We start from the raw sequence: 19,493 nt of genomic DNA on the forward strand, positions 1-19,493 counted from the left end.
ATATCCTTCACTATTTGCTGTCTTTTTTTTCCTTCTTTTTTGGTTTTGTTTCTTCTTTCTCGTGATTCATTCCATTGGTTATAATTCTTCTTTACAACTGGACTATTATGTAAATAAGTTCAATGTGAAGGTATATGTAGAACCTACATTGGATTACATGCCATCTTGGGGCGGGGGTGGAGGGGAGAGAAAATTTGGAACCCAAAAACTTGTAGAGCTGAGTGTTGTAAACAAAAAATAAAAAAAAAATTATTTTTTAAAAAAATAGATAACCTTCTCCCTCCCAATACACACATATTCTCTCTCTCTCTCTCTCTCTCTCTCTCTCTTTCCCCCCCCCTCACTATTTCTGTCTCTGTTTTTCTCAAATATAAGTGATTACTCTGTTTACATATAGCCTACTATTCTTAACTTGTAATAATGGAACATGGATAAATGAAAACTGTAGTAATTCCAACCTCTCCTCCCACCCCCACCCTATTATCATTCATGTAATGTTATTCAGAACTAATAAACAACAAAGACTTGTTTCACCTTCTCTCTATATCTTCACTGTAGTAGATTTGCTGATGAGTAGTGAAATATAACCAGATGTTAGCAGCTGGAAGGAATCCTTATTGAGCACTGATAAAATCCTAAATAATTGAGATTTGACTCCATGTCATGCACTGGTTCAGAGAGCTTTAACAAGCCATGAAAACAGTTGTAATAATAGCAGCTGACATTTATTTCCAGGAGCTGTACTAAATGCTTCACAAATACTATGTCTTTTTATCCTCACAATAACCCTGGGAGCAAGTGGTGCTATTACTATCCCCATTTTACAGGTAAGGAAACTTAGGCAAACAGAGGTTAAGTGACTTGCCTGGGGTCACAAAGCTAGTAAGTGTCCGAGGCTGGATTTGAAACCAGGTCTTTCTGACTCTATGCACTGCATCACCTAGCTAAAAAGTGTGCTTGTGATCCCTGATCCTGTTTCTTTTCTTTTGCATAGTACCTTGTAATTCCCTTACTTGGATACATTTCCCTCTTCTTTCTGTCACGCCAGATTGTTTATTTCCTTCAAGTTCTCTGCTTAAGCTCCACCTTTCCTTGAGTAAACTAGCCCAAAGTGGTCTTTCTTTTCTCTCTGAAGTTCTGTAGCTCTCAGAGTCTATATCAAACTTTTTAGAATTTGATCACATACTCTCAGGTATATGCCAAGGTTTCATGTACATTTGTGTGTGTGTGTGTGTGTGTGTACATACATATATATACATATGCATATGCAATATATATATTTATTTCTCCCCTAACTAAGCTTTAAGCTTTTCCAAGGCAGAAACTGTACTTTCTTTAATATCATGACCAATATATAGCAAAATTCTGAGTATGAAAAATTCTGATCCTCTTCAAATACTCGATAAGGGAAAGAAATTGTCTAGAAGAGACTATAAAGGAAATTTTTTGTGTGGTTAAGTTTAATAAAATGTGTACATATAAATGGAGTCATAGTCTATCATGACCCACTATAACATTAAATTCATTAGGAGTCTTGAATGATGATAAAGAGGAAAACTACCTTTTATAAATACAGGAAAACCACTTGGAATCCACTGAGAAGTTGGAATCATGGCATGAACCCCAGAGACGTTAGTGAGTTTTACTTGTATTTGTTCAGTTCATGTGGCCCTTTAGTATGTAGTATCTCATAGTTGGAATCATACAGATAAAATTTATTTAAAACAGTTACATTAGTCCTGAACTATAGTCTCACTCCAGTGGCTGCCAAAGTTTATTGAATTCTGCAGTTCCTTAAGTCCCACTTCTGTAAAGTGCATGGTTGAAAGCTACTGAATCCTCTGCCTCTCATTTCAGCTTTTTAGCATTGAATGAGTAGGCTTAGGGCCAAGTGGCTAAATTGTGTGTTGTTTCCATTTGCATGACTATGTTTGACAGGTTCATGGGTGAGGCTGAAGGAGTTTCTGTAATGGGTGTGGTTCAGTATAAAAAAAAAATTTAAGACAGGTGCATTTCACAGGTGGCCTCCCTAGGGAAGAGAAAAGGAAGCATCCTGCTAAATGTCCAACCTGACTAATTCTGAATAATCTTCACTTACTGAATATGTGATTACAAATTTTTAAAAATATATATTATAGCATCTGGGCTGCTTTTATAGTCATAGAGTTGTCTCAAGGATAACATCCTTCTCTGTATCCTAGGGCTCTGCTCAGTTTTTGTATGGCACAAGAGTAACATGAGAAATACCAAATACAGCGTAAGTGGCTCTTGAATCCCACTATGAAAAAAGATCATTCTAGCTGTCCTAGTTTTCCAACTTTATCACACATTGCTCCCGTTCTAGTTTTTTCATTGCTCACGCCATCCCCCATGCCTAATTTGGATTCCCCATCTCAACCCCCAACTTTCTTCTGAAGTCCCTTCCTTCAATTCTCAGATACCACTTCCTCCATAAAATCTTCTACAACTCACTCATCTCCATGCTAAGATGAAAGGGATCTTTAACTTCAAATTTCTTGGCCTTTTGGCTTGACCTTTCTTTGCGCTTAGCACATTTTTCTTTATATCACAGTTCATTTTTATATCTATATCTACACACACACAGATGCATACACATACATCACATCGCAGTAGCTTCTGAGCTCCCTGAGGAGTGGAATCTATGTTGTATCTATTTTTATATTCCCAGCACTAAGCATAGGGTCTTGCATACAGTAAGGTATTTAGTTAAGTTGAATATTTCAGTCAGATGAATTTAAGATAAATGTATAAAATATCATTTTCCTCCAGACCTACCTTGGGAGGTTAAGTGGTACATAAGACATTCATTTACAACCATGTGTGATTAAGTGGTTCTCTTGGGCCTGGTATGGACTTCTGTTATCCGTTGTCATGACAACCTTAGAAATCAGTGCAGCAGGACTAGAGGATCAGGAAAGCTTTGAGAACATAGAAGATGGTCAGTAAGTATTGATTTATTGATTAGAAGATCAGCCAGATAATGGACTTTTGACCATGGTAGCTCGGTGATTTACCTTGGGAATGTTTAGCTATCCCATTGGTTTCCATTATATCAGCACTAAAAGCAATAATAGCTTTAAATAATTAGGAATAATAATGGAGGCAGGGAAATCACCATTTTCTCCTCTCTTAGGATCAGTAGCCATCTAGGAAATTAATGTCAGCAATGAGGGTGAGCAACTTTGTCCTTCTAAGCTTTGCCAAATAATTTTTTTAATTTCACTAAGATATATCCATTCAGTTTCACAAAATCTGGGGGATATGCTAGGAACAGAGAGAAGTAACACCTTTGTATTATTAACTGTTTAAGTTTCTTGATGGAATATGCAGTGTTGAGTGAGCTAGTGCACTTTGCAATATTGGGAGAGAAGGAAAACAAGGAAATTGTGAAAAGAGGTAGGAAATAAGGAAGAAATAGATCTCTTTGCAGTTAAAAATAGCAGACGAATGAACCCTAGACTTGAAATCAGAAATCAGGCTGATTCCTAGCCCTGTTGTTTTACTTGTGTGACCTTGGGAAAGTAATTTCCATCCACTGTCCCTATTTCCTCATCTATAAAAGGACTAGGTGGTGCTACATTATCATATGACTACAGAATTTAAACATACGTAGTCCATCTCCTTAGTCTACAGATGCAGAAATTGGGGGTTAGCAGGGCAAGTGTTTTGCCCGAAGTCACACAGAAAATGGAAGCAGTAGGATTAGAATCCAGCTTCTCTGACTCCTAGATCCAATGTTCTTTCCACCGTATCACATCAGGTCCCCAAAGTTTCTTCTGGCTACAAATTTTGAGATATACTGAAATTGGGAGAACATAGGACAACTGTTTTGAGAGAGGGAATTAGGAGGTTTTTAGTAATTTACTCTTTGAATAATTTCTATGTGCTTAGCCCAGGAACTAAGGATGTCCAAAAAAACAGCCCCTGCCCCCAACTTTTACAGTCTCATCAGGGAAGCAAGACATACATAGATTCAACAGAGAACTTATTGGTACAGAAATTCACACAGTGCCTGACATATAATTGGTTTACATTAATAAATGCTTGTTGAATGAATGAATGAAATGACTTCCTACACGAAAGTTAGACTAGAGAAAAATCATTGTGGGCCTTAGTAGTTGGGGAGGGTGTCATGGAAGAAATGGAATAGGAACTGGACCTTGAAATCTAGGCAGAGTTTGGTTTGAGATGACAAAATTAGGGGAGGTAGAGGAAAACAAAGTATTTCAGGCAACATGAGTCACAAAGATGAGAATGAACATAGCAAGTTCAGTGGCTAATACAGAAACTAGGCAAAATCAATTTCTTAAGATAGGCCGTTGGAGAAAAGGTTGAATGGGTAAAATATAGCCAGTTTACAAGGTGCCTTAATGCAGGATGAGCTCATCAGCTACCATGGGCAGCCAGCTGCCTGTTAGGCCCAACTGGCTAATTCAAGGCATCTCAAATTCAGCAGATCCAAAACAGAACTCATTAGTCTTCCCCAAAATTCATTCTTCCTCCAAACTTCCCTTTTTATGTCAAGAGTACCAACATTCTACAATTCACTCAGTTTTCCGCCCTTGAGTAACCCTCAGCTCCTCCCCCTGTTCCCACACAACCAGTCAGTTGTCATGTGTTGTTGATTCTCCCTCCACAACATGTCTGACATCCATCCCTTTATCTTTACTAGCAGAGGAAGCACCCTAGTTCAGAACCTCTCACCTAGACTATTTTAGTAACCTCCCAGTTGGTCTCTCTTACTCAACTCTCAGCTGCCAAAGCAAATTTTCTTAAAACATTTATGGTGATTTCACTTTCTGACTCAATAAACTCCAGTGATTCTCTGTAGCCTCTGGGATCAAATGTAAACTCCTTTTTGTCATTTAAAACAACCTGGGTTCAGCCTCTTTTTTCAGCCTTAACATAATTATTACCTGTCAGGGACTCTTTAGTCTGTACAATATGGAATTCTTTTGGTCATATACAACTTTCCGCCACCTTTCTGCATATCTTTGCACAAGCTCACCTCTGGCCTGGGAACATAGTCCCTCCTCCTCTCTGCCACTTGTAATATTTGGTTTCCTTCCAAACTCGGTTCAGGGGCCACTTTTTCCTGATCCTCCTAACTTCTAATACTTCCTCTCAAATTACATCTTATTTTGTATAAACTATATGTGCTCATAGGCTCCCCACATAGAATGTAAGCTCCTTGAGGGCAAGGGCTTTTTCATGATTGTCTTTGTATTACCTTCATTGGTACAATAGCTGATGTGGGCCCTTATGTTTCCTGATTGATTGAGGAGTTCATTATAAACCTCATTTTCTCACATGTAAAATGAGGGATTCAGACTTGGACAGATACCACTGTTTTCCATTCTAGTTTTAACACTGGTCTGATGTCATGTTGTAGAAAATCGGGAGCCATTGTTATTTTTTCAGCTGGAGAGAAGGAAAAAGGGAAGAACTGTGACATACATGAAGGTGATAATTTAATGTGGATTTATCTGGCAGTGGTGTGTGAGCCAGATTTGAGAGAAAGCTAAACTGGAAACTGACGAGTTAATAGTATTGAATTCTGTCCAGGACAGTGGAGTTACTGCCCTCTCCCTGTAGAAATAAGCAAAGGTTCTGAGAGGGTTGTAATTGCTAGAATGGGTTTGTTTTCCCATCACCCCATGTCTTTTCCCAAATCCACCCTTCCCCTATGACTGGTTGGTTCTACTCCAAGAGATCTCTAATTAAGAAGATCCAGAAGGCATCACTTGGTTCAAGTTAGAGTTACAGTAAAAAATCAAAGGCTTAAAACAGAAAATTGTTTTTTCCTACCAACACCATGACTCTTTTTGTCATTCAAGTTTGAAATCTACATTCATCTATTCCTTTCTTTCTTTCGTCTCCTTAAATACATCTGTCATCAATCCTGTTGATTCTTTGTTTCTCTGAAATACTTTTTGAGTTCATCCCTTGTTTCATTCACACTTGTCATCATTTTAGTCTATAATCCCATTATCCCATGTCTGGTACATGCAGCAGTCTATTAACTGTGGTTTGTAGAAAGCAAAGCCTTTTTCTCATTTACGAAGAGTGGGTGATGTGACTGGTGACAGCCTGCAGGGAGGAAGATGAGTAAGGAGCTTATTATTTTTCATCTGTAATCAAGAGTACTGAAACAGCTAGTGTGGGGTCAAGAGGCTTGGCAGGAATCCTTTTTTCTCCTTTGTCTTTGAAGCCAGCACAGAAAAAGATACATGCTTCAGGCTTTACTCTTGACTTGCACTCTGTGTGTTTCCATGGCTTGAGGCCTGCACTTCATTTCTCGGCAGTTGAGTAGAACTTCATGAGTAGGAGTTAGAGGGGGGAGGGTATCATAAATAGAGACTGGCGTTGTTCTGCTTGGATACCAAAGCAAGCTATTTCTAGCTAACATGCCATTGCAGCTGTGTTGCTTTAGCCAAGATAGCAGTCATTTAAAAGTAAATGAAGAGGTGCCAGCAAACACTCTTCTCCTTTTTGCCAGAATGCAAGCATGGGGACATCTCCATCCAGTTCCTCCTATGTCAGATATGAGCAAGTGCATTTGTTTTTTTTAGGGAGTTGTTTACTTTTAAGGGCCTGTTTAGATTCATTTGAGCATTTACCAGCTTGTTTAGAAAATTACACTAAGTATCCTGGGTTGTCTCTAGTCCTGCAATAAAAAAGTACAATATTATCAGGAAAGGGTCACAGTTAAAATGTATTCTTTCCTTACAATTATGACTAATCTATCCCAGCAGAAAGAGAATTTAAAGACAAATGTTAGTAAATCAGGTACCTAAACTGGAAACAGATGCATCAGTGTGGACATAGGACCCACATAGCCACACCAAAGCTTTATTTTATGAAATATTTTTCAGGACATTGGTAGTAATGCAATCTGTATCCCTTGCTGTGTCTCTCTTCTCCATCTAAGTATTCTTTTGTATGAGGGAAGAAATCATAGTGGAATTGCAGAAATATTTATTTGTTGTCCTAACCCCTCTCATTCACCTTGAATCTTCACAGGATTTATAGAAATGCACTAGATACTTAAGACTTTCAAGGCCCTCAGGTTTACTAAATCTTAACTGGAAGGATGTATCATTCTAAAATGTTTCTAAGGGGAACAATTTCAATACTTAAATAGTGGTTTTAACTGATTAGCCAACTTGCTATTCTGCTTCATCCTTGACCTTTTCTCTTTAAACTCCTCTACTTTCAGTCATTTCTAGCCTCCACTCCTGACTCTTAGGGCTTTCTCTACCATACCTCATCCTAGAGAGTCATTCCAATCTTGAACTTCCAACATTAAGAATACCTTTGCCCCTGTGGCTTATTACTCTGTCTGGTTCCTCTCCAAACCTCCATTTTAAGCAAAATGCCCAGTCCAGTTATGTTTTCATTCTTCTTCAGGATTCACTGATTCACTGGACTTTCCCTACTGTGGCTCCATGTGGCTATCTTCTTTTTTTCTTCCACCCCCTCTCCCCCCACCCCCACTTTTCAGCTAAAACCCTAGTGTCATTTTTTACTTTTCTCTCTCCCTCATCCATTATATCAATCACCTTTTAAAAATGTTTTTACTAATCTTTTGAGTATTTTTTAACATCACTATAGTTTCCCCCAGTTTCCATTCCCTTCCCCCTCCCAGAGAGCCATCCCATATAAGTAGTATTTTTAATGACAAAAAAGAACAAGAGAAAAAAAATCAATATAACTGATCAGAATTTTGAAAAAGTTTGAAAACATGTACCATGTTCAACACTTTTAGACCTTCACCTGCAAGGGTGTAGGATGGGAGCATTTTCTCTTTTTTTTGAGCCAATTATGGTTATTTTGTACTGGCATGAATCAGTTGCCATAACAGGGGGTGGGGGGTGGGGAAACGATCTTATTAAATGATTCTTGTCATTCATGATAGTAGTTATGTTTTATAAAGGTGCCACAAACACTGAATTAGTGAATACTGAACTGTTCCTAGGGAAAATACAGGGTTAGGTTCCTGTGAGCCTCTGCTCACAAATTTTATCACCTTCTGGAGCAGCCTCATGTACAGATCAGCAAATTACCTCTTTTTCTTTATGTACCATATTGTTAATTAACATTGAACTCACAACCAACAATACTATAACTCTTTCCTGAAGAAAGCTTATCTAACACATGTATTTTCTCCATAAGGCACATCACAGCCTTGTTTTGTAAGGAAACTTAACCCTTCAGCATTGCTCTTGGGTGCCATTTTAAACAGTGATATTATCAATGAAAAATGCAAAAATGTGAAAAACATAACACTAAATAGACTGCAGAAAGAACAATTCTTTTTAGGAGAGCTGAAACAAAAGGAACATCACCTTGTTTGACCTCAATTGGAAATGTGTGTGTTGGGCAACTCAGACTTTCACTACTCTGTATATTTCCATGCATTACTACAAAGGTGCCTCAAGTGTTGATTTGGAGGTTACAAATAAATTTGTGAGTAGGCAGATTTATAAATATAGAATACGTAAATAATGAGAATCAACTGTACTCATCATGCAGTCATATGGCAGCCAAAGGCAACATTAGTTTAAAATATCATTTGTAAAATTTCATGGAGAGACATAGTGCAATATTATGAACAGTATGACTTCATAAACTAGGGAAAAACAATGGAGGGTTAAAAAGGAGACTTTAAAGGAAGGTGATAAGAGACCCAATTAAGCAAAGTCATCCTGAAGGCATTTAAGCATAACACTGGAAGGAAGACAACATTCAGAAGATTTGTATAGCAGACTCTTTTCACCATCAAGGACAGTGGAACCACCACAATTAGACTCAGCCACCACAGTGTTGGAATGGTTGGTTGTTGTCCTTTTTTCTCAAAAAGGACACTATGTTGGAGTCAAGGTATAGTGTGTCCAACTCTGGCTGATCAGGCCAATATGAGCTTGGAAGGCTCTTAGTACAGGTCAGGAACAAATAGTCCATGTGAACATTTGGGGTGGAGATGCCTCTAAATTTGCGCATTTCATATTTCTTTTGGGCTACTGCAATTCTGCTTCACTAATAGAACACAGCACCTTCTTTGAAGCAGACTCGCCATGCTGAGTAGTCCTTTGCTAATGTCTCCCATGTCACACAGTGGATTCCAGAGTTCTTCAGAGAGAACTTGAGAGTGTTCTGGTATCACTTCTGACTGCCATGTGAGTGCTTACCTCGTGTGAGTTCTCTGTAAAAGTCTTTTAGACAGATGTACATTTGGCATTCAGATGGTGTGGCCAGCCTATCAGCATTACGCTGTCTGGAGTAGAATTTGAATCCTTGGCCGTTTAGCTCAAGAAAGGACCTCAATGTCTGGTACCTTATTTTGCCAGCTGATCTTCAGAATCTTCTTTAGATAACTCAAACAGAAACAATTCAGTTTCCTGCTATCCAGGTTTCACAGGCATACAACAATGAGGCTCTATAGACCTTCAGTTTGGTAGGCAGTCTAATACCTCTTCTCTCCCACACTTTCCTTTGAAGCCTCCCAAACACTCAGTTAGCTCTGACAGTGCATGCATCAATCTTATCAACTATGCGTGCATCCCTGGAAAGTATGCTGCCAAGGTATGTGAACTTATCCACATAATTCAGAATTTCATAATTCGCTGTAACCAGTGGTTCCACATATGGATGGTGGTACTGTTGGCTGGTAGAGAACCTATGTTTCCTTGGTATTAATTGTTAGGCCAAAATTAGCACAAGCAGCACAGAATCAATCCAACTTTGCTGCTTCTCAGTCTCAGAGGCTGCATTGAGTGTACAATCGTCTGTGAACAAAAAATCACGCACCAATTCTCCTTCCATTTTAGCCCTGGCTTGTAACCTTTTCAAGTTAAATAATTTATTGTCATCGTAGTGACTGGTTTCGATGCTGTTTTCATCCTCGTTGAAGGCATCTGACATTGCTGAAAAGATCATGCTAATAAAGCATGGGAGAAAATATATAACCTTGCTTCATTCTGTTGGTGACTGGGAAAGCTCAAGAGCATCGTCCATCATCCAGAACTTGAGCAAGCATGCCATCATGAAACTGATGTACATTACTGATGGACTTCTGTGGGCAATTAGATTTTGTTATGGTCTTCCACAAACCCTCGCAACCGACAGTATCAAAGGCCAGATTGACAGACCTCTGTTCTGCTCCACACCATGTCAACCATTCCTCAACCCTTTCTGAAGCCACACTGGCTCTCAGGTAGATGACCATCTTCCAGGTGAAGGATTAGCCTATTAAGGAGGACTCTGGCAAGAATCTCGCCAGCAATGACTAAGAAAGAGACATTCCCACCTCCCCCCATGATTACCCACTCCTTTTCTGCTCCACTTTTGCCAACCACATGTTGGCTCGGCTTTCCCTCAAAATTAGCAATGAAATATTTCCTTTACCTTTATAGAGATGGACAATGGAGGCATCCTTGAACTACTCGAGGATAACTTATTCTTGCCATATAACCTGGAAAATTTCTATCAACTTTTTTATGAGTGGTGGACCCCCTGCCTTATCTCAACTGGAATAAAATCAGTACCAGGCTCTTTGCCACATGAGAGAAGACTAATGGCATTCAAAATCTCTTATTGAGGAAGTTTGGCTAAAGATGAATTAACTTCAAGCTGAACTATATGATCAGTGGCTTCAGCATTGATTGATGACAGTCTGTTGAGAACACTGTGGAAGAGATTGATCCATCTCTCCAGCATCATGTCCTTATCACTAATCAGTGTGGCTCCATCAGCACTAAGTAGTTGAGATGCACCATAGGTCTTTGCCCCATAAACAGCCTTCAGGACATCATAAAAGTAGTTTGGATTGTTACTATCAGTGTGAAACTGAATTTCATCTACCTTCTTACCGAGCCATCTCTCTAAGCTTCGCTTGCACTTTACTCTTGATGGAGTTAAATGCTGCATTCTTAGAGACAGATGAACTATCCAACTTCTAAACACTGTGGAGTTCTCATGTTTTCCTTTAGCAGCTTCTGAATTTCCCCATCATTTTTGTCAAACCAATTTTGACATTTGTAAGTATTCTGGCCCAGATGAGTAAATGCAATACTATATATCAAATCTCTGAAAGCCCACTCCTTTTCTGCTCCAGTTTTGTGAGCCATGTGTTGGCTCAGCTTTTACTCCAAATTAGCAATGAAATATTCCCACTTGGAGAAGAGCTCTAATCTGTTGACATTAACTAAATCAACTAGTAGTCGTCTTGCCTTGGGGCTGCCACTTTTGTTGAATGCAAACCTTTAGCTTGGAGAAGGTAAGTCTGTGATCAGTCCAGCACTCTGCATCATATATTGCCTTCATCCCTCCCACATCCTGTCTGTCATCTCTCCTTACAATGACATAGTCTGTTAAATGCCAGTGTTTGCTGTGAGAGTGCGTCCATGAAGTTTTATTACATTCAGGAAAATGGAAGACAGTGTTGCTCTGAGAAGGTCATGAGATGCACAAGTCTTTGGTAGTAAGTGACCATTGCCATTGGCGATTTCCACCTCCATGCCCCCCAGGAACTCCCTGCCATGTCTGGTAGTCCGTGCCTACTCTTGCATTAAAGTCAGCCAGAATTATAAGCTTGGTCTTTTTTGGCACATGGGTGATGAGGGTCTCCATAAAATTTTTCTTTGACCTCATCAGGGTTTGTCATGGTGGGAGCATAGGCACTGATGATGGTGGCAATCGCATTGTCTTAAGCCTGGGAGGCACATAAACATATTGACTAGTTTGGTTTTGATTGAAAAAATTTCACCAGCTTCACAGCACTCCTTCACTGAGGCCGCCCTAGAAAAACACATATCCAGCTCCTGCTTCTGCAAGCTGGCCTTCATTTGCTAGCATTGTTTCACTCAGGGCTGCTTTTGAATACCTGCTGAGTCCTCTCGCAACAAGAGCTGTTTGTCTTTCAAGACCACCGCATTTCCTGTTGTCCACACAAGCATGTGCACATTCCATACACTAGTGATGAAGGAAATCTGTGCCAAAGTTTTGGTACATTTTTTGTGTATTTTGACCGCAAGGTGGGATCTCCTCCACCTGCCGTCGTAAGCAGGCCAGGGCTGAGTGAAGCAGACATGTTAGGGCACCTTTTCTAGCGTCACACCAGGAGGTGAGCAGTGTAATCTTTCAAAAAAACTGGCCAGACATCCAAGAGGCTGCTTCAGTCCAGTGAGCAAACAACCCTATGGCCTGGGCTGCCTGCGCGCAGGGTTGTGACTGTAGCTCCCAGTGTATCTGCATCTGCTACTTCACCACTTGCCCGGACTTTGAAGTAGGTAAAAGTGGTAAATGGTGTGAGCGGTGTCTTTTGATTTGCACATAAATTGGAGTTAAGCGAGGCAGGGTTGTGCTAAGTCAGCAGCCTCACTCTCTCTTCCAGAGTCATTGTTGTCAAGATGGGTGGTGATGGCCCGGGGTGCAGTGGATGACCTTGGCATCTTCTGTGTCTGACCAAGCCCTACAATGCCTGCTTCAGACGCCTTATCTCGGAAATATGTCAAAATTATATAAGGTTCTTTTAAAAGACATACAAGCAGAGAGAATCTTGGTCAGTAATTATTAATATCAGATGAGGCGTAAATAGGTTAATATACACTCGCCTCTCCACTCTCCTGAAGATTATCAAACACAGAGTACAACTCAAAAAGAGATGCCAGATAGATGGTGGGATCCTCGAAGTGATCCTATATGTGGATGATGCGCTGATGTCATCAAGCCTCAGAATACTTCAAAGACTCCTAAATGGGATCTGTACTCATTCCAAAGAGCTTGACCTAATTATCTATACAGGAAAAGCCAAGTACACCTGCAGTTCTGCCAACTACAAGAGCTCATTTGCTCTTCTATAGCCATCCATCTAAGAGTGTTCCTTACAATTTTAAATATAATAGAATTCTATTTAAACAAATAAAAAGCCTTCTTAGCTTGCAGGCTTGTACAAAAGGATTTGGCCAAAGCTGGAAGTTACTGACCTCTGAAGTTGTCCAGATTATCCTATGCAGTTAGATGGACAGCTTTTAGCTCTTCACTAGTATATATTTCTTGGGCATACAGCAGATGAAGAATAACTTCAGTCCAGAATTGAACAGGAGAAAAAAGAGAGAATACTGAATTGCCTTTCAGAAATTACAGATTTCTTTTAATGATTCAGTTTTTTCCCTGAAAGGCTCATCTTTAAAATTCCAATATTCTGGTGTTACTCTATGTAATTACTGTTACTGTGAATCTTGGAATACTAAAATCTCTGAAAAAAATAAAATGCAAGGTTACCCAAAGGACAATGGAGAGGTGCATAGTGGGTGTGAATAGGTTTTATGTAATACATCATAAACACTAAATTGTAACAAATGTCATCAAATAATTGTTTGGACCCCTTTGGCAAACTTGAAGGTTATGACAGGATTGATAAACATGAATGGGTTGCAATTTGCATCATTGAAAAGACCACATAGAAAAGATCACAGATCTATTTAAGTTTTGGAATGTTTATTATTCATTCATTCCTTTACTTAAGGATCCATTTAAGAATTCATCCAGTGATGGAATTAGTAAATTCCTAAACTTTGTTCCTGTCATCTGATATGTTTTTATTGTTCAAGCTTTGAATTTGCTTAATTTTTCCACATCACAGTCTTTTACAAGTATATTCTTCCAGCCTTCTTAGCACTGAACTCTTGTAACAAATAAATAAACAAAAACAACCAATATAGTGAACATGCCTTAGAATGTATACAATATTCTGTCCCTACAAGATTTCCCCCATCCTACTCCACCCCCCCACCTGTCTTTCAAGAGGAGGTATGTTTCATGGTGGGTCCTGTGGATACAGTCATGAAAATTACTGATAGTGTGGCTTTCTTTTAGTGTTATTTCATTTTCATTTTACAGCTGTTTTGTAATGTTTTGCTTTTTTCAGTCCAGATCAATTCATGTAAGTCTTCCCATGTTTAACTGATTTTTTTCATTCATTATTTACCTTATAATAATACTCCCTTACATTCATGTATCACAGTTTATTCAGTCATTTCCCGTTCAGTGAGCACGTTTTTTCCACATCTTCTCTTCCATAGAAAGTGCCTTTTTCTTTTCTTAGAAATTTAAGTTCTGAAAGGTATCCTCTTCCATAATAAGTGTGATCTATGCACATTAAAAAATTTTTGATCAGTGTAACTACCTTCTTCAGTTGTTTTCTTCAAAACATCAGAATATATAGCTTCCATGTCCTCATCTGCACTGGCTGCCTCTCCAGTAATTTTAACATCTTGGCAATTGAACTCAATTTTTAAAGTGATCAAAACAAGCATCTCTTGGCAGTAAAAGTTTCTTCATTATCCACTTCATTTCTAGTGTTTTTTTTTAGCTGCCTTAAATAAACTTGAAGGTTTTGTCTGAATGACTGCTCCACTAAAAGGAATGTATTATTGTTTTTTTTTTAATTGTAATCTTCAGTCCGTGCAGGTAAAGGACATTTCATTTCTATCATTGTAACACTTCTGTTCCTTATAGTTGTTTATGAACTTCAGTGGCTATCAGTGGTGGGGACAAACACTGCAGAAAAAACAATGGCCTTAAGATCATAGGATCACAGATTTAGAGCTGGAAGGGGATATCATCTCTAAGTCCTCATTATACAGATAAGAAAACTGAAGCACTGAGGAGTTGTCACTTGCACAAACTTATTCAGATAGCAAATATGAGATCTGAGATTCAGTTCCACATGCTGTAACTATAAATCCTGTGCTTTTTCTATTCACTGCCCTAATTTTTCCAACTTCTGTTACTTACTAGCTTCCTTACCTTAGGCAAATCACCTACTTAGCCTCTTTGGGCTTCACTTAATTCATCTATAAAATGAGAGTATTGGTCTATCTGATTTCTAAGGTTTCCTCAAGCTCTGACATTCTGTGGTTTTTATGAAAACAAACCATTTTGTGAAAACAGACCATTGTTTTGTGGACTCTGGGTTTACTCTTTGTTGCACATAATCATTCATTAACTTTGAGAGTGTTTTTAAAGTCAGTTTCAAAATGTCCTCCTGTCCCTATAACAAATTTTAAAATTCCTTGAAACTCAAGTACTTCTTGCTTTTCCAAGGTTGTAGGTTGATAGAGAGAGTGAGTGAGTCCATAGTAAGGAATCCTACAGGTCCATAATTATAGTTTGATATCATTGATGGTTTTCTCCCCCTTCTCAGGTCGCTGCTGTTGATCTTTTAGTGCCTGGAGTTGGAGAGCTCTTTGGAGGAAGCCTGAGAGAAGAACGTTTCCATTTACTACAACAGCGGTTAGCAAGGTATGGAAAGACCTTTTACCTTGGCTTGTCAGAAATCGCAGAAAATATAGCCCAAGAATCAGGGTCTAGCTTGGAAGATAGCTAGTGTTAGGTGTATCACATATTACATCAAGGGAGTGGTGTTAATCAAGATTTTCCTCAAGGGCCACACCTGGTTATTAATACTAGTGTGTTTGCCTTTGATTGGATGTAATTTGCATATTTTCCATATATGCCTAAAGCGACTGTGCCCTATTTTTGAATAGTTTTTCACTTTTAAAAAAATGTTGCATTGTTTCCTTCTGCAATTTTTTCTTCCTTATACCCTTCTTCTTGTTTTACCCACTAATTATAATTACTCCAGCACTGTACCAACAGAGGAAAGAATTGGAATGTGATGGCAAGTGTCACTAAAACTTTTTCCGAGTCATAGCTTGGAGCATGATGTAGTTAATAGAAACAGCATTAGATTTAGAGCAAGAGTTTAACCTGGAGTCCGTGACTCCCAAAGAGTCTCTGAACTTGAAAGGAGGAAAATTTTACATCTTTGTTTTCAATAACCTTTAACAGAAATTTAGCATTCCCATGATTCTGAAAAGTGGTCCATAAGTTTCAGGAGACTGCTAATGGAGTCCATGACACCTCTTGTTTAGAGTCACAAGACCTGGTCTTGAGTCGTGGCTCTACCACTTGATAGTGTTTTGACCTTAACCGTAAGTAAGTTTCTTTGGGTCTCAATTTCCTCCTCTGAGAAATGAGACAAATCAAACTAGATGATCTTAAGGTTCTTTCCAATTCTAAACCTATGAATTCTAATCCTAAATAAAATTCTGTAAGTACTTATTCTCCTTGAGATCTATTCTCCATTAGTGTTACTATCTGTTTTAAAGACTGGGTATGTTCAGCTTAGAAAAGAAAATGCTTGATGGGGCTATAGTGGGGAAGAGCATATGATAGTTATCTTCAGATATTTAAAGTTTGTTACATAACAGGATTAAACATGTTCTATTTGTCCATAAAGTATGGAATTAGGACCAATAGGAGCAATAGGGAAACAGATTGTCATTTACTGTAGGAAGAACATCATTTCAAGGTATGTGTGTGTGGACATAAATATATGTATGTATGTATATACATGTATACATATGCATAGGTGTGGGTATGGCAGTGTGTGTTACAGCTGAGACTCACGGGGCTTTGCATTCCAAGTTCAGCACTGCTCCTACTACCTCATGCTGATTTTTCAAGACCGACAGACAAGATAGCAACACAGTGACCGACAAAGTGCTGCCCATTGCAATTCTGTAATAGTCACACCAAGATAAACGAGGTCAGTCTCAGCCTACAGTCTCTGAGGTCGAAGAACTATCATTCTAAAGCTCAAAGACCCAATGCAACCCAACCCTGAGAGGTAGAAGTCAGCAAAAGAACATATGGGAATCAGGGTGAGGCAAAGCAGGGTGATTTCCACTGCTCCCAGCCCCCCAAGAGAAAGCACAGCAAAGGACTAAGCCTGCACCCCCAAAACTGGAAAGGTGAGTATATCAAAGAAAACACCAATAAAAAAATGCTACAAACTTAGAGCTTCCTGAAAAGGACAAAATAACTCCATAATTTTTGTAAGCAGAGATTCAAAGGAAAAAAATGGATTTTCCACAAGGACTCCATAACTTCTTAGTAGAAAGGAAACACAATATTAAAACAATGAAATTTAGATCTTAATCTTTTAAGATCTTAAGGAAAAAATTAGAAAATGGTTTAGAAGAAAAAGTGGTAAGCTTGGATTTTAAAGATGGAATTCTCTTATGGCAGAAAGCCATAGTCAGTGGGTATAACATAAATGATGATCCTTCAAAGGAGGCCGAAAAGGAATGACCAGACATTTAGGAGAAGAATCAGAAGCACTTGGTGCCACAATAACCCAGAAAGGAGAGAATAACTAGGAAGTGGAACCTCCTGCCTCCAAATCAACCATTTTTTTTCATAGAACTTTGTATGATTTTAACTGTAATTTTAATTTTAAAGGATAACCTTTAAAGAGGCATTTTACTCAACTAAAATCAATATTTTTTATAGTCAAGTCTTGTACCTGGGAATCATGTGGATGCACAGAGAACTCATCTACAAGCTCAGATTTTTTTAAAATATTACATATAAAAATAGAAATGGATTTTTTTAAAAGTTGCCCGTTTCTCTAAAAACAATACCAGAATACACTGAGACTGGCAATATATGCTAAAGACAACAAAGAGTGCTTTTTAAACTTTTTTGAGGACAATAAAAAAAGACTAAAGGAGTGATAGATTGTTCAAAGTGAAAAGGATTGTAATAATTGACAATAATGAGAAGGCTAAATCCTTATTTTTCTATTCTTTTGTCTCATTATGGCAAAAATAGAATAATAGTGGTTAAAAAAGAGTGGAAACCCAGAATAGTCAGGATATGTTAGGAAAAAACTTAGATGTCCCTGAGGTCAGGTGATCATACCCAAACAAACTATCCCACAATACTAAAAGGATTGCTGTATATGTTTACTAAGCTACTTGATTATTGAAACATTGCTGATTGGGAAAAGTACTGCAAAAGTAAAGAAACACAAATTTCAAATTAGGTAGATGTCCCAATTTTGAGAGAGACAGAAAGAGAGATCTATAAACTATGGTCAGTTCCTCTCAGAATTTTAGAAGACACTGTTAAAAGGACCCTTAGTTCTGGGTCTCCAATCCAGGGCAGAGAGAAGAGCTTGTAGTTGGTTGAAAGGGAACAGGGTCCCTAACTCCTTCCAGATTGGAGAGGAGTTGTGATCACCAGAGAGCAGGGACTCCACTTGTGGAAAGACCAGAGTACAGAGACTAAGAATGCAGTGACCATACTTTCTCCTAGTATTATATCACCTTGAAAGCATTAAAAATTACAGAAAACACCACACACATACCCCCCAAACTAGCTATGAAAATAGCAGAGTGAAAAAGTTTGAAGCTTGGGACAGTGACATCCCCCCAGCCTTTAGTGAGCAGAACCCAACTCTTAACATAAAGTCCAAGTTTAAAAATAGGCTGGAAAAATGAGCAAAAAGCAAAAAAAACCTGACCATAAGAAGCTACTTTGGTGACAAGAGAAGCTCAAGCCTCAGAGTCAGAAGACAAAGACATGAAACTCCTCAAAGAAAAATGATGATTGGACACAAGCCCAACAAGAATTTCTAGAGTACCTGAAGAGATTTTTTAAAATGGCACAAAGAAATTTTTTAATCAAATAACTATCCATTTCCAGAGTGACAACTAATTAACTCAGAATGAATATTGATACATATTTTTGGTCACTTTTTTTTTCTTATTTTGGGTGGGGGAGTTGTTTTGCAACCTGGCAAATATAGGAATATGTTTTGCATAACTTCACATGTGTAATGAGTATCATAGTCCTTGCCTTCTTAATGACTGAAGGAGGGATTGAAACTTCAAAAAAAAATGTTAAAAAATTTTTAAGAGAAAAAATCAAATAATAGCAATATTGGGAAAAGAAATGAGAGCAATGCAAGAGAATTATTAAAAGAGAATTTACATCTTGGTTAAAGAGCTGCAAAAAAAAAAATATTGAGGAAAATAACGCCTTGAAAAGCAGAATTGGACAAATGGGGGAAAAAAAGTAGAAAACATCACTGAAGAAAATATTCCTTAAAAATTGAAATTGGTCAAGTAGAAGCAAATGACTCAATGAAAATCAAGCAACAGTAAAAAAGGAAAAAAATAAAAGAAAGTATGGCATATCTCATCAAAAAAACAACTGACCTGGAAAATAAATTGAGGAGAGAACATTTAAGAATTTTTGGACTCAAAAAAAAAAAAGAATTATTGGACTATCTGAAAACCATGATCAATAAAGAGAGCCTAGACATCATATTTCAAGAAATTATAAAACTACCCAAATATCTTAGATCCAAAGGGCAAAAGAGAAATTGAAAAAATACACCAAACACCTTCTTTAAGAGATCTCAACATGAAAACTCCCAGGTATATTGTAGTCAAATTCCAGTGCTCCCAGGTCAAGGAGAATGTATTGAAAAGCAACCAGAAGGAAACCATTCAAATGCCATGGAACCACAAGTCAGGATCACACAAGATTTAGCAACTACTATTATAAAGAAATGCAGGGCTTGGAATATGGTGTTCCAGAAGACAAAGGAGCTA

At 38.2% G+C, this 19,493-nt stretch overlaps 1 protein-coding gene across 2 annotated transcripts in view; it reads left to right on the forward strand.

Annotated features, from left to right (window-relative positions):
* Positions 1–19,493, forward strand: part of NARS2 (asparaginyl-tRNA synthetase 2, mitochondrial) — a 143,760-nt gene that overhangs the window by 109,263 nt on the left and 15,004 nt on the right. For both annotated transcript variants that reach the window (XM_036747509.1, XM_036747510.1), the window contains exon 12: positions 15,230–15,327. In XM_036747509.1, coding sequence (XP_036603404.1) covers positions 15,230–15,327 — 98 coding nt within the window. The remainder of the gene's footprint in view (positions 1–15,229; positions 15,328–19,493) is intronic.

This window comes from Trichosurus vulpecula, chromosome 2 (genome assembly GCF_011100635.1).
Source record: "Trichosurus vulpecula isolate mTriVul1 chromosome 2, mTriVul1.pri, whole genome shotgun sequence".
NCBI lineage: Eukaryota > Metazoa > Chordata > Mammalia > Diprotodontia > Phalangeridae > Trichosurus > Trichosurus vulpecula.